Source organism: Brassica napus, chromosome C8 (assembly GCF_020379485.1).
Source record: "Brassica napus cultivar Da-Ae chromosome C8, Da-Ae, whole genome shotgun sequence".
NCBI classification, from domain to species: Eukaryota; Viridiplantae; Streptophyta; class Magnoliopsida; order Brassicales; family Brassicaceae; genus Brassica; species Brassica napus.
Window position 1 is genome coordinate 41,263,871 of NC_063451.1, and position 14,391 is coordinate 41,278,261.

A 14,391-nucleotide genomic window follows, 5' to 3' on the forward strand; every position below is an offset into this window, starting at 1 on the left:
ATTTTGCCCATAAGAGAATGGAATGAATCCGGCTGTAGCGGTTTAGTGAAAATGTCTGCAAGTTGATTGCCTGTAGTAACATGTAACGTCTTGATCAATCCAATCTCAACCATGTCACGCATTTTATGACAATCCTCCTCCAAATGTTTAGTTCTCTCATGAAAAACAACATTATTAGCAATGTGAATAGCAGCAGTGGAGTCACAAAAAAAAAGCAACTGGACGGACCATGTTGTGGTGCATCAAACTCCCGCAACATATTGACCAGCCATTGCACCTCACGGACACCAAAACTCATCACTCTGTATTCTGATTCAACAGAAGAATGAGAGACAATATCTTGTTTCTTTGACTTCCATGAGATCAGAGAAGAACCAAGGAACATACAGTAACCACTAGTGGAACGTCGTGTGTCCTTGCAACCACTCCAATATGCATCAGTAAAAGTCTTAAGTACCAAATCATCTGTAGCTGAGTAAAATAAACCCAAGCCAGTAGATCCTTTCAAGTAGTGTAAGACTTTATATGCTGCTTGAGGATGAAAATTTTCCGGAGCAGAGAAGTACTGACAAAGCTTGTTGACTGAGAAAGTGATATATCTCATCAGTTTTCCCACGAGGCGGCAATAGACCAGTGGATCATCAAGAAGAGGCTCTTTACTATCCTGACGCAATGCATTACTCGGGTCCATAGGAACACTGTAAGTCTTAGCTGCAAGAAAGCCAACGTCGTCAAGAAGTTCCAAAGTGTATTTGCGTTGAGTGATTTTTTTTTGGATTTTAGGATCTTAATTTACTTCACTTTGAGCATTTTAGATTGCATTTAGGTGTGTATATTGTATTTGAAGACAATTCACAATTGTTTCTCAAGCTTCCTCTATGATGTGAAGACAGAAGCGACGATGACTCCCGAAGGCTGCCATGGTGGATCTGTGTCAAGGAAGAAGCTTCACGGCGGAGAATGAGCACCCACGGATTGAGCTTGGCTGTTGGTGTGAATCGAAAGGAAAAGAGACATAACGGAGTTCTTGCGCAGTGGCCGGAGGAGAACAAAAAAAGTTGTTACAGAGGAGGTACAATAGCTTGGTGAGTACAAGTTATAAAACACGAGTTGCAAAAAAAAAATTAAAAAAAAATTCTCCACCGGAAAAGGAGAAGAGATCAAGACATCTGTCCCAATTTCTTATTATTTTACAATTGCTAACCAAAAAAAAAAAACCAAACAAGATGTATTTAATTTTGATTTTGTTAAAGAAAAATACCTCAATATCAATAAGTTTTTTACAGTGTAATAAAAACTTCGAAATTGATCTAGGATGTAAATGACTCAACATATTAACTTTTGATGATAGAAACAGTGTCTATCTCTCTCCTCGCACCTGACCTGTTGGTCATCTGATAGATACTTGTAATAAAGAAGCCAAAGCTGATGACGTGGAGGCTGAGCCGGCTGACTAAATGACTAGAGTAAAGCTTCGGTTTGGAGAAGAGTCTTGGTAGTTACTGGTTCAAGAAGTATAAAAGGAAGAGTGGAAGCTTTTATGGAGTTTATGCTTGATGTTGAATTTCTTAGACGCCATGAGTCTAGACCTCACAATCACCATGAGGTCGTTGATCCTAGCTAAGTTCGCCATGAGAGTTTAGTTAGTTTCTTACTCAAGCTATCCTTGTAATCGATTGTTCCTTTCGTATTCAATAAGAGAGTCTTGGATTTACAGAGATAGATATACCTAAAGTCTAGCAAAAGTCTTTGATAATATCAGAGCATCTTAACCGTTCAAACCAAACATTGTTTCAAATTGCGTTAAAAACAAATTGTTTATAAAAAGCAATAAAGACAAGACACAACAAACCTCCGAGTTGGTTTGATGAACAGTATCTTTCCTAGCTTCTCACAAGAGACATCATGTTGCATAAAAAAACTGTTCGAAGTTGAGGAGGCACTAGAGGAACTCCCCTGTTTGTAGACATTCTCCGCATTTGATTTGGATCGGTTTGTACTACTCGGTTGTGCAGAAGGCAGCGATTATTTTCCCAAAGAGATAGTATAATCAGCATGTGCAGCACCAGGCATTTTTCTCACAACATTTGGTATGAAAGATGATGAAGGTTGCTAGTTGATTAAAAAACTCAAATGGCTAATCAAATTCTCAAAAATATTTATTTATTTTTGATGAAATGTTAAATTTATTGATCATCTTGAAAGAATATATGTACAGCTATAGGGAGTTTAAAGAATAAATGGGACACTTATTTCTGAAAAACTAATCAGTTCTAAACTGCATTCTCATGTGCTTCAAACCACCGAATCATCAGCCCACGTAGTCTCGGGTTGAGGGTATATTTAAGGGAGGTAATGCGGTTTCGTATAGTCTTATCTATCACCTTTGCTAGCTGGTCTACCAACTTGTTGCTGGTGTGGTGCTTCCTCTCATTACGCTCACGCTTGCAAGACCAGTCTCAGTAAGATGAAAGTGTGACGATCATACGAACCCGTGAGCAGGCGAGACAGGGTTATGTCCCAATCTAGATCAGGCTCCCTTCCAAACAGATTTCCTGTCACCTTCAGCCATATCATAAAATTATAGGGACAAGCAAAATATAGGTGATCTCTTGTCTCATCCGGCTCCCCGCAAAAAATACAGCACTGTGGTTGTCCCCAAATGCTTATACGATGACCAGTTGAGAGTCTGTCTCGAATGGCAATGTCTCGAATGGCAAGCCAGGTGATGAAAGCATGGCGAGGGATCCCTTTCGAAAATCGGACCAGCTTACTCCAATTAACTCTATCTCTTGGCTGTCTGATTTGATGCCAAGTTTCAGAGGAGACAAATTTCGAGACATAATCATCAGCTCCTCGCTTCCATAACACCGCATCACGACCATCAGTAAGACAGATGTTTGAAGCTTCAATCTCAGCGATCATGGAACGAATAAAGGGATCCCTACACCTGCGAAACCTCCACACTCCATCACGAAATACATCCTTAATCTTCATATCTCTTCTAATTCCCAACCTCTGTGTACCAATCTCACCAGCAAATTCGATCAACCTTCCCCTAGGATGCCAAATGTCTGTCCAGAATCGAACTGTACTGCCATCCTTAATCTCATATTTAAAAAACACTTAGCCACAGAACGGACTCGCAACAGTTTGCACCACATCCAAGACCCGAGACCTGTGTCTCTGACGTCCCAGAACGTGTCTTCACGAAGTAAGTATTTCTTAACCCACAACACCCAAAGTGATGAAGAATGAGCAAACAACCGCCAGATAAGCTTCAGTTGGAAAACCATACACACCTCAGAGACTCTTCGAATGCCCAAGCCACCCTCCTCATACGGGCAACAGACCTCCTCCCATGAAACTTTAGCACGTGAAGAGATGTTAGGTGATTCACTCCAAAGAAAAGCAGAGCACATACTCTCGATTTCCGCTATACAGTTTTGCGGAAGACAGAACGCAGCACACCAAAAGTTTGTGATACTAGCAATAACTGATTTTATAAGTTGTAATCGACCTGCATATGAGAGAGCTTTGCTCGTCCAAGAGAGGAACCGGTTCCTGATCTTAGTAATAAGCGGCTCATAATCATCCCTGCACATTATCTTGGTGGTAAGCGGTAGTCCAAGATACCTAATAGGCAGGGCAGAAACGGAGAGACCCGCATCAGCTGCTGCATCCTCTAGTACATGCTTTCCTCTACCAGCAGTTAAGACCGTGGACTTTGCTATGTTTATCTGCAAACCAGACATAGCAGTGAAGTCTTCAAAGACCTTTAGAGTACCCTGAAGCGACATTGGAGAACCATCTGTAAAAACCACAATATCATCGGCAAAACTCAAATGAGATAAGTTGATTTCCTTGCATTGCGGGTGGAAACCAATACTCTCTTCAACCATCACTCTATTGATGGGTTTAGATAGTACATTACTGACAAATCTACCAATTTTTCAAACTTCCACAATAATTGCTCAACTTTGGTTAAAATGGAAATAATTGTTTGAATAAATTATAAAACAATGTCTTAGTGGAAACAATGGTCAATGTGTTGCATACATGCATGTTATAATTATTTGTGAAGGGAAAACTAGAAATTGTTTGGTTACAAGAAAATATGGGTTTTATGATGATATTTTTTTTTTCTTTTCGAGGGAAAAGCGGATGTTTTTTTATTTGAGTAAAAAAATGATTTTGAAATCTAATGGTAAAACATTAGATTTTTGATTACTATAATTTACACATGAAACTTGATTCAAATTTCATTCAAACAGTTTTCAAATCAAATGATTGTAAGAATATATTAAACATGAATAACACTAGATTTCAGTTGTTACATTAAAATATTTGATTGAATAACAATGGATTTTAATATCTTTAATGAAGATATTGTAAATCTAAGAACCAATAACTCTAGATATAAAGTCTTTTAGTTGAGATATTTTAAATGTAATAACAAATAATACCATATTTGAATATAGAATTTAAATCAATCATTGAATAACAATGGATTATAAAACCTATAGAATTAACTTTAAATCCACTATCAAATAACACCACCTAATACTTAATACTCTTAAAGACGAGTGTAACTAATGTTTCTTTAATTTGTTTAGTTCTTTCTCATTATTCGTGTAACATATTTATTAATAAAACTTATATAAACAACACTAATGTTTTTACGAATATTATTATTATTAAATATAAATTATGTTTACATATAAACTTTAATAAATTCATATAAAAATATAAGTAAAACTTAATAAAAATATAAGTAAAAATATATAAAATTTAAGTAAAAGAAGAATTAGTTCGTCAATAAAACTACAAAAAGCATCAGATTTTGGTGAAACGGAGTTTTACCGTTTTCATCCGGAGAGTTAGCTTCCAGAGTAGTCTCGACGTTGATCTGAAGCTGCAACTCGGCAATATCTGTGTTCAGAGTGCTGATGCTTTCTCTGATATTTCTTTTACTTGTTTCAACCACCGAGTTTTCCGGGTTGGAGCTTCCTCCGCATCCAAATAGCTTGAATATGTTATTCATGCTCTCCTTCGAAACCACAAACCAAGATTTTTTTTAAAACGAAAAGTAAATATTTTTCCACTATGACATTGTTTTATAATTCATTCAAACAATTATTTCCATTTTAACCAAAGTTGAGAAATTATTGTGGAAGTTTGAAAAATTGGTAGATTTGTCAATCATTTGTTATTGAGTTTAATTCTAGTACAGAAACTATGATGAATTTAAAAATACAATGATTTAGATTTAAAAATCTAGATTCAAATGAATAATGAATCAATTTGAAATGGACAAAATATTTAGAATCTTTTATGTTTTAAATCTAATGGAATTAATTTTAATTCATGGAACCAATAACACCCCTTAGATTTTGTTCATTGGCTAATAATTCTCAATAAGTAATATTTGTTCAAATACTCTGCATAATTATAAATACTAATAAGAAAATTTCAGAAATATGTGCTCTAATTGGTGGATTGGGTGGGTGCCTTCCCCTCTGCGCCGGCCCTGGCCGTTGCAACGATAGCTTGTTCGGTGCGGGAGCTTCTACATCCAAAAAGCTTGAAAATGTTACTCATGATTTCCTTGGAAACAACAAAACCAAACCTCAGATTCAGTTCTTTTTTTTAAAGGAAAAAAAAAAAGAAAATTAAAGAACACTACCACAATAGGAGGACTCAAAATGAGAAGAGTGGGTTGTCTTGTCTCAAAGAAACAAGTCTTCATTATTTGCAAACGGATACTCAAACCCAACCCAGAAGAGGAATCTGGGTGGTTTGATGATGAGCGATGATGTTAGACTTTAGGTATTTCTATCTCTGTAAATCCAAGACTCTCTTATTGAATACAAAGGAACAATCGATTACAAGGATAGCTTGAGTAAGAAACTAACTAAGCTCTCATGGCGAACTTAGCTAGGATCAACGATCTCATTGGCCATCGTGAGGTCTAGACTCATGGCGTCTAAAACAATCATCAAGCATAAACTCCATAAAAGCTTCGACTCTTCCTTTTATACTTCTTGGACCAGTAACTACAAAGACTCTTCTCCAAACCGAAGCTTTACTCTAGTCATTTAGTCAGCCGGCTCACCCTCCACGTAACTACAAAGACTCTTGGACCAGTAACTTCTTGGCTTCTTTATTTCAAGTATCTATCAACTTTGCTCAGTCCCATTACTCCATTAGTGTTTAAGGTTATGCAAGATCAACATTAATTAAACTTTTGTTTTCAAGTAATCAGAACGTCCAAAATGTCGAAAGAGCATAGTAACTTAATATGTGTTGGGCCTTCCCAAGCTGATCAGGGTTCTCTGTGCCCGACGCTTTCTTTGCTAGAATGCAGTGAGACCTGTGAGTCCTGTCCAAACAAAAGAACGTTTACAGACAGTGATGCACTCGGCTTCATTGATACTCTTATGCTTAAAGACTTCTCTCTTGGATCAGGTTCACTGGGATCCAAATGTTTTTTTTTATATCTTGCGACATATCGTCATGCCATCACCAATTGGTACCTGATGTGCAAAGAAATAAGTGACGAACTCAAGCATGAGCTTGTTTGTTGGAAGCACAAAGCCAAAGAATCAAGGGGAAGAAACTCACCATACTAATGCTTACACGTTCGTCATCCATTAAATTTTTGTTGAAATTCCTAATGCTGATGGTCTTCGCATCATTCACCTGGTGAAATTATAGTTATAAAACTACATTTTTTCTTTTCACTGGGGAAGGAAGCTCTTGGAGCATGATTATGTTTAAGAGCGTACCATAGGATCCGCGACTCGTCCATGCCAAAGAACATTATCCATCACGATGACTCCGCCAACCCTGACCTGCATCAACAGAAGATAACTGCTAAAGCTAACTTGATCATTTTCTGATTAGCATTATAATGCGGGTCTTACAAGTTGAAGAAGCAATTCGAAGTAGTCCTGGTACATCCTCTTATCAGCATCGACAAATGCAAAATCATAGCTGCAAACAATAAAAGCTGAAATGAGTCAAATCATTTCAAGCAGGGACACAATATGAAAGAAAGAAGGCTACTGTATCAACCTGGATCCTTCACCGTTCTCAATCAACGATTTCAATGACTCTGCTGCAAGACCATGTTTCACAATAACCTGACTAGTGTAAACAAACTGAACAATCACACAGTTGTTTATAACGAATCTAACATAGATATAGGAAAATTAACCACGTGGTACCAAGGGTTTCCAAGAGGCCAAACATATATTGCGAAACCATTTACAAACTTTGAGTGACAAAACAGAGTATTACCTTGTGAGAGACACCAGCAAGCTCGTAATACCTCTGAGCAACTTCAAGAGAGTTAGAGTCTCTCTCACAGGCAACAAGACGTCCTGATTCTGGTAGAGCCAACGCCACAGCCAATGATGAATACCCCTGTCGGAAATTAAAAAAAAAAAAACAAACTTATCATCATTTTCATTAGGAACTCAGCATAAAAAAACTCAATGGAAGAAGAGAGATAAGCACCGTGTAAACTCCAACTTCGATACACCTCTCAGCTCCAAGAATCTGTACAAGCATTGCTAGTAACTGTGCTTGATCAGGAGATACCTACACAGCCAAGAAACAGTATCGTCCCTACTCAATAAACAAACGAAAGCTACTTCGAATTAGCAATGAACCATAGTAGCCCTACCTGCATCTGACTACCTCGCATCTTCGCAGTCTCTTCACGAAGTTGCTTGAGAATCTAAACACACATAATCAATCAATCAATCAAAGACGCTGAAATCAGAATCGAGATCCCTAATTCCCTCGCAATAGAAGCAGAGGGAAGAGATGCATACATACCTCAGGCTCGCGAACGTTGGAGAGGATATAGTCGTAGAGGCGAGGAGTGAGGCTGATGACCTGTTTGTTTCCGTACTTCTCGTCCTCCGCGACGACGAAAGGAGCCGCCGACGCAATCGAGCAGTTTCCGATTAGCCGGCGATTGAATTTCAAATTCCTGACGACGGAGACCGTTGGCCGGTTTAGTAAAACATCGGCCGTTCTGCATACCGAAATTGAGCATCGGTTCATCGCTAAACCGGTCGCCATCTTCTACTACTTCCCTCAAAACGGACCGGAGAAAAGGAAGACGAGCGAGAGAAATCCTCGGCGACAAGTTACCTGTGTCTTCTCTATTTAACCGGGTCGGTCGGGTCGGGTACCGGACGATTTCGCGCGATGATAATAAGATAACGTGATTTGCTGGTTATTAAACTATGGCGCAGTTGCGTATAAACCCCTATACATTTTAGCATATATTGCAACTAGACCGTAAGATAGTGTTTGAATAAAAATAACCCTGTTAGCTTGGGCTTTGGGAAAGGCCCCGTATATGTTAAAGCATGCAGATATCTGTTAATTATTATTTTCGTTATGTTTTTTTTTCTATGTTAGGAATATTATGCAATCCTTTTTCAAAATTACTACGTATTGGTTCATATATTACTTTAGCCAATATTTGAATCTTAATAGCGATATTGTGATACAAGTATAAATTAATAGATTGCAAGCCTCAAATGTTCTGTTTGACAAGAGAACAGTTGCGTTGCGTATTACATACAACCCTCTCTATTGAGTGATAGTTTATGAGAAAGCTTATTTGTAGAGGATATATTCCTTTGTCGTGAGAGAATAGATACATGTGGTAGAGAGATCTTCCAAATCGCGGAACATAAACAAATAGCCAATGTAACAAGTTTCATGCGTGAAAGCTTTTAATAATATTTGATTATTCAATCCCTCGTTTGATTTCACATTTGTTAATGTTATAACTTATACGTGACTAGATTAACATTAAAGCAAAGCAAAATAACATTTGTTAATGATTAAACAGATCGAAAAGACAAAACGCTTGTGAGCCACATATTTGAAGTCCATGAGAATCGCATTTGAAAATGCAACATCAATCAGTCACATGTGATTTGACAGGTTACAATAATATGCACACTTAAGTTGTTGACATGTTCTCATGTTCTCATAGTATCATCATCACAATATACCATTGCCAAAAAGTAATACTATTACTATTATTATTATTCAAAGTCAGTTTAAGCACTATGTGATTCCCTCTTATCCATTTTTTCATTTTTTAAAATATGGCGTATGTAAAATCTATACACCTTTGTAATGGACCTTTGTAATAATAGTTTTCTTTATATTAATAATAACATAAATAACTTGTCGTGAAAAGTATTCAGTAACAATGAATCAATCTGTATAATTGTGTGTTTTGCTAACTGTATTACGTTTTTTTTAACTTGTTTAATAAACAAAAGACTAATGAGTAAAAACTATTTTCAAAGACCGTGTTAATCGCGTGTGTCTTTGTTTATTATTCTTTTGCGTTCTTACTAATATAGTATTTGTATATCCGTAAAATACAATTTAACAAGTGGGAACCTGTTTTAAAAAAGCGAAGAATCAACTGACGAATCCGATCATGTTTAACTCACAATGCGTTGGAAGAGTCGTTTATCGTCAGTTTTGATACGATGACAACAACTCAAAGAATAAATTAACTATGTGTGACCTGCCACTTTATATAGTCGATATTTTTATATATATACTTGTAGCTGGTCAATTATGTTTTGATCTTATTAGTTGCGGAAATAGGGGTTTGTATGCAATATATAATATGATTATTTGTTTAACTAGGTATATCTTCTCCGTAAAAAGATTGAATATATATCATCACTTTCTTTGCCCAAAAATATATATCATCACTTTCAAAAGGGGTTTTAAAACACTTATAAAGTTTGGCATACGTTTATCACAATGTAATATTAGTATAAAGGTTCAGGGAGAAACAAGAGTTTAGAGAGCACCAGCGTTTTTCTTTTGGTTCACAAATTTTTATATTACGTTCGGAGCATATACGACCAAAATGATGGAGCACGTGTTCACCGTCCAACATATTATAATATCCAAATATCTGTTATAACCTAGCTTGTAATTGCTCATAAAAAACCTAGCTTGTAAAAAAAGAAGATATTTCTTTCATTTCTTGATATATATGTATAATTATTAAAATGCTGATATTTTGTTTGCAACGAGCCGTGACATGGTTACGTATATTTTTGTCGGGCTCGTTTATTTTGTTTTGTATGTAGGTAAAATCACCAAATATATGGTGGGTGATTGCCCTTTGTCGCATCCCAAAAGAATATTCCACTGTCAATAACTTATCATCGCTTTTCTTCTGCAAATTAATCTGTAGCTTTTTGGTACCATTTTTCGTTAAAATTAATCTGTACAAATAATAAGACCATCTCCGACATAGTGTTAGAGTTCTAAATCAATTTTTTAATTAAAAATAATCAAATTAAAAATTTTAGATACTTATTTAGTTTTAACCCTTTCAATAGTAGAACCAATTAAAAGTTCTAAGTTTCAAAAATTAGAAAACTTGCAATAATAAATTACTTGCATCTCATTTTATAATAAAAAAAACTTATAATTATTGAACAAGACATCAAACATATCACTCTGTCCGAGCTCATTTTCCAATCAAACAAGACAATTCATCAAACATATCACTCTGTTTTACAGTGCATCAAACTGATTCAGAAAGACATGAATAACTACTAATCCAACCGTCCACTTCAAAATCTCACCGTTGATTATGAAGTCGAATATTTCATGATTATCTATACCAAATATCAACTAAATAAAAATTAATTTACCTTGTCAAACGGAGTCCTAACAATGCAGCAATAGAACATTTTCTCCAGTTTCTGCTGATATAAATGATTTTGGCCCAACTTTGAAGGTGATTTGAATTGATCATAGCTCCGATGCGTACTCCGATTGATTCTATGAACTCTCTGCAAGTAGAACTTTCTATATATTACTTGGTCGTGATTCACTACCTTTTATTCTGACCATAATCCTCTCCTAAAGTAGCTTACATGTACATTATTTCATGGGTTCAAGTTGCAGGTTTTTGGACCGATTCAACGGAATCTTGTTGAACAAGCAAAAGACACATCAATTGATTATTACCTCTTGCAGTGGTACTGTTAGCCCGAACAGTTTCTCCAACGCGTACTTTGTCGGAAACCACCTTTTTCCTAATCTCCTCAGACCATAATACCACGTACAAAACCCCAACTCAAAACTGAAAAAAAAAAAAACAGATGAACACTTGAAATTATTCTGGTATTAGAACATTGGTCTTTCTCATCAATCTAAAGTAACAAAACTCACAAATACATAAGCAGAAGCAGACTGACTCAACAAAGAACAACAAACTGACATGAAAAACATAAACAAATACATAAGCAGAAGCAGACTGACTCAACAAAGAACAACAAACTGACCTGAAAAACATAAGCATAAGCAGACTGACTCTATAACAACATATCACTTATTAGTTTTTTCTTTAAAGCCATTTCAATCTCACTAAGAGGTTCTTTTTTTTGCAAGGAGAGTCTCCAACATATGTTGCTTATTAAGCTTCTCTTTCATTTCAAAATCTTGCCTCTTTAATTCATGATCCTGCTTCCTTATCTCAAACATCTCTTGCAACTTCTCCAACTTCTCCACAGGCTTGCTGCTGGTTGCTTCCATCTCTTTCGCACTCATTTGAGCCTTCAACCTTGCCTTTTCCTTCTTCACACCTTTACGACGAGCCTCTTCATGATCTCCATGGCTTGATGACTGGACAAAAGCTTGAGAAGCATCCTTCCTTTTTTTTAACTTGCTGTTATCTGTCCCAAAAGTTGCCAGCCATTTATGTTCATTTTTGAGCTCCCTCCAACAATGCTCAAGTGTGAACTTGGCACCGTAATCATGGTGATAGATTTCATTAGCAAGCTTCATTACATCATTGTCATTCTGCCCACTTGACTGCTGACTTGTTGCAGCACGTAACGAGCCAACAAACTTGGAGACTTGGTCACTGATCTTGGACCACCTTTGCTTACAGTTGCCAACCTCTCTATCTGCCATACCAACAAGTTGAGGACTTGCATTGAAGTAAGCTCCAACTCTTTTCCAAAAGGAGCCAACCTTTTGCTCATTCCATATGACCGAATCTTTGCTTGTGTTAAGCCAAGCACTTATGAGCACCACATCTTACTTCTGTGACCAATTCCTTCTGCCTCTTCTGTCTTCAGTTGTCTCTTCAGCTTGAGTTGGAACATTATTAGTCTACTGGGAACTAAAAATAGGAACTTCTGAAGATCCAAAAGTTATGCTTTGTGAGACAGGATCACACTGTTGGCTACTTAACAGTTCCAAAAAACCTGAAGACTGAGTAAATGAATTTGAAGAATCCATTCCTACTTTCTGGTGGAGAAAGGAGAAGGAGAGAGAGAATGGAACCGAATAAGGACGAGTGTGAGTGTGTTGCTTTCATTTATAACAAGTGTGAGTGTGTTTAAGTGTTTCAAGTGTGTGGTGTTAGAAATAAAGTCTTACCTAATCTAAAACCAACCAAGCATTGATCACATTAGGTGAGCACATTTGATTAGACAGCCCGTAATTAAAGCCAACTACCAAGATACTAGACTCAACCAAGCATTGATCATCCTAAATTCATTGAACTTCACAATCAAAGAGCATAAAGTGGTTTACCTTATCAGCTTTGGTAGACAGTGCTTGTACGTGTGGCTCAACATGCGTTTTCATGGTCTTTTTTATCGCTGGGGAAGCCACGAGCTATGAACCTGGTCAAATAAACAATTCAAGTCTTAATATTCTTCCCAAATTGACCAACTAACAATGGGGATAACTCAAACGCGAACCAAACATGGTAGGGAGAAGTTACCTCAGAAATTTTAAGAGCACGCTCAAGTTTTGAAACTTGATGGCATAATACACCAACACCATAAAAAATCAATCACAAAACCATGGATTCTTGAAACTTGACGATATGGGGAGTAATCATACAACAAGCCTGATAAAGAATCAATCACAACACCATACAATAAACATAACCAACAAAAAGTTTGATCTTTTAAATAATAAAAACTTGCCTCTTTCATAACAGAGACTTGTTTTATACAAAATCGGTTTCTATCTATAAAACCAATCTTACGGCAAAGTGTCGGCCATGGAAGCCTTCGAGAAGCTAGAGAAAGTAGGGGGAGGCACTTACGGCAAAGTGTACAGAGCGAGAGAGAAAGCTACTGGTCTCATCGCCGCTTTGAAGAAGACTCGTCTCCACGAAGACGAAGAAGGCGTTCCTCCCACCACTCTCCGCGAGATCTCCATCCTCTGCATGCTCGGTCGCGATCCCCACATCGTCAGGTTTTGATTACTCTTTCCTGTAGAGCAGTCAACCACAAGAACAACAAAAGGGCATTAAATTTTCATGGAAAATCTAGGAAAATGATTCAAATTTTTGTTGTGAAACTCACATGTTATCTTGATTGAAAGAAACAGAGTAGATAGAGGATGGAGAGGATTGACAGCTGAGTAGCCAAATTGTGAAATAAGATCTCTGTTTCGTCTACAAAAAAAAGAATTGTTTTCGATCCGTGAAAGAGAAAGAAAAAGAACAATTGGATTTAATTTTTTTTCCTTTAAAATACTACTTTATCACAAAGTGACACATATTATTTAGAATTGGTTCTAAAACTTTCATTTTTAGAACCATATCTATCTATTTTTCCTTATTTTGATTTAATTTTTAACATATATTTACTTACAACCATCACATAGAACCTTCATGGATACTTTATCGGAGATGGTCCAGTACAAGGCAGTTCGTTTTTCCCTAGTTAATTACAAAAATCAAGTGATTAGACAACAAACTTTTTTAAAAAACACATAAAAGAAAAAGACACGCCTTACACGTTCACGTGTGACGCAAGACCCACAAACCATTTACGGACCAATAGAGATTTCGTTTCCTCTATAATTTTTCTTAATCGGAGGCTACTTTTACGCCTTTTCTAAAGTTACTTTATTACCAACACAACTAAGCATATTTAAGTAACCTATCTCAAAAAAATATTTGAGAAATTGCACCCCATACACTAGACTTTTACCCTAATTAACTAAATACCTTAAATCCCACAATGTTATACCTTTCTCCATAGACACAAACTAGTCACATCATAGGTATTTTTATTTTTTAAGGGTTTTAAACCAATTCACCCTAAATATTTCACATCTCCTTGTCCTTGGCTTCAAGCTTTTAAACGTGTTGAATAATACAAAGTTCAACTTAAAATTAATTTCTGTTACATAATTCCTGGTTTTTCTTAAAAAAATTGAAAACCATAACTGAATCCAAGCTAAAAAAGATTAAACAGTTAATCAAACGTAAAATAAAAAGTTTGGTTTTATCTAATCACAACCCACAAATAAAAAAAGGGAACCTTCTCGATGGTTTTCTCG

The 14,391-nt window shown here is 36.4% G+C and overlaps 2 protein-coding genes across 5 annotated transcripts; both read right to left on the reverse strand.

Annotated features, from left to right (window-relative positions):
- Positions 1 to 6,173: 6,173 nt before the first annotated feature.
- LOC111198196 (O-methyltransferase MdmC-like) lies at positions 6,174 to 8,275 on the reverse strand. 2 transcript variants are annotated; one of them, XM_022707525.2, is made up of 9 exons: positions 7,846 to 8,275; positions 7,691 to 7,744; positions 7,522 to 7,605; positions 7,303 to 7,428; positions 7,078 to 7,163; positions 6,927 to 6,996; positions 6,789 to 6,854; positions 6,625 to 6,702; positions 6,174 to 6,536 (listed from the first exon to the last, which is right to left on the reverse strand). In XM_022707525.2, the coding sequence occupies exons 1-9, from the start codon at positions 8,092 to 8,094 to the stop codon at positions 6,495 to 6,497; spliced, it is 855 nt and encodes a 284-aa protein (XP_022563246.1). In that variant the 5' UTR covers positions 8,095 to 8,275; the 3' UTR covers positions 6,174 to 6,494. The 2 variants fall into 2 exon arrangements, with proteins under 2 accessions (XP_022563246.1, XP_022563247.1); XM_022707526.2 differs by having other exon boundaries at positions 7,078 to 7,145; positions 7,846 to 8,272.
- A 2,202-nt stretch (positions 8,276 to 10,477) lies between these two features.
- LOC111209055 (glutathione S-transferase T3-like) lies at positions 10,478 to 13,318 on the reverse strand. 3 transcript variants are annotated; one of them, XR_007327176.1, is made up of 4 exons: positions 13,145 to 13,318; positions 12,815 to 12,943; positions 12,622 to 12,713; positions 10,478 to 11,161 (listed from the first exon to the last, which is right to left on the reverse strand). XR_007327176.1 is itself a non-coding variant. In XM_048764895.1 (2 exons), exon 2 carries the CDS (start codon positions 11,992 to 11,994, stop codon positions 11,446 to 11,448), a length of 549 nt encoding a protein of 182 aa, XP_048620852.1. In that variant the 5' UTR covers positions 11,995 to 12,713; positions 12,815 to 13,318; the 3' UTR covers positions 10,478 to 11,445. The 3 variants fall into 3 exon arrangements, 1 of the variants encoding a protein (XP_048620852.1); XR_007327175.1 differs by having other exon boundaries at positions 12,815 to 13,318; XM_048764895.1 differs by having other exon boundaries at positions 10,478 to 12,713; positions 12,815 to 13,318.
- Between the last annotated feature and the right edge of the window lie 1,073 nt (positions 13,319 to 14,391).

Excerpts from the sequence above, each read along its gene's own strand:
- LOC111198196 (XM_022707525.2), bottom strand. The coding sequence starts at position 8,094 with ATGGCGACCGGTTTAGCGATGAACCGATGCTCAATTTCGGTATGCAGA. Across the intron at positions 7,164-7,302 it reads TTGCTGGTGTCTCTCACAAG|TTTGTTTACACTAGTCAGGT; the intron begins GTAATACTCTGT and ends GTGATTGTTCAG. Across the intron at positions 6,855-6,926 it reads TCGAATTGCTTCTTCAACTT|GTCAGGGTTGGCGGAGTCAT; the intron begins GTAAGACCCGCA and ends CTGTTGATGCAG.
- LOC111209055 (XM_048764895.1), bottom strand. The coding sequence starts at position 11,994 with ATGGCAGATAGAGAGGTTGGCAACTGTAAGCAAAGGTGGTCCAAGATC.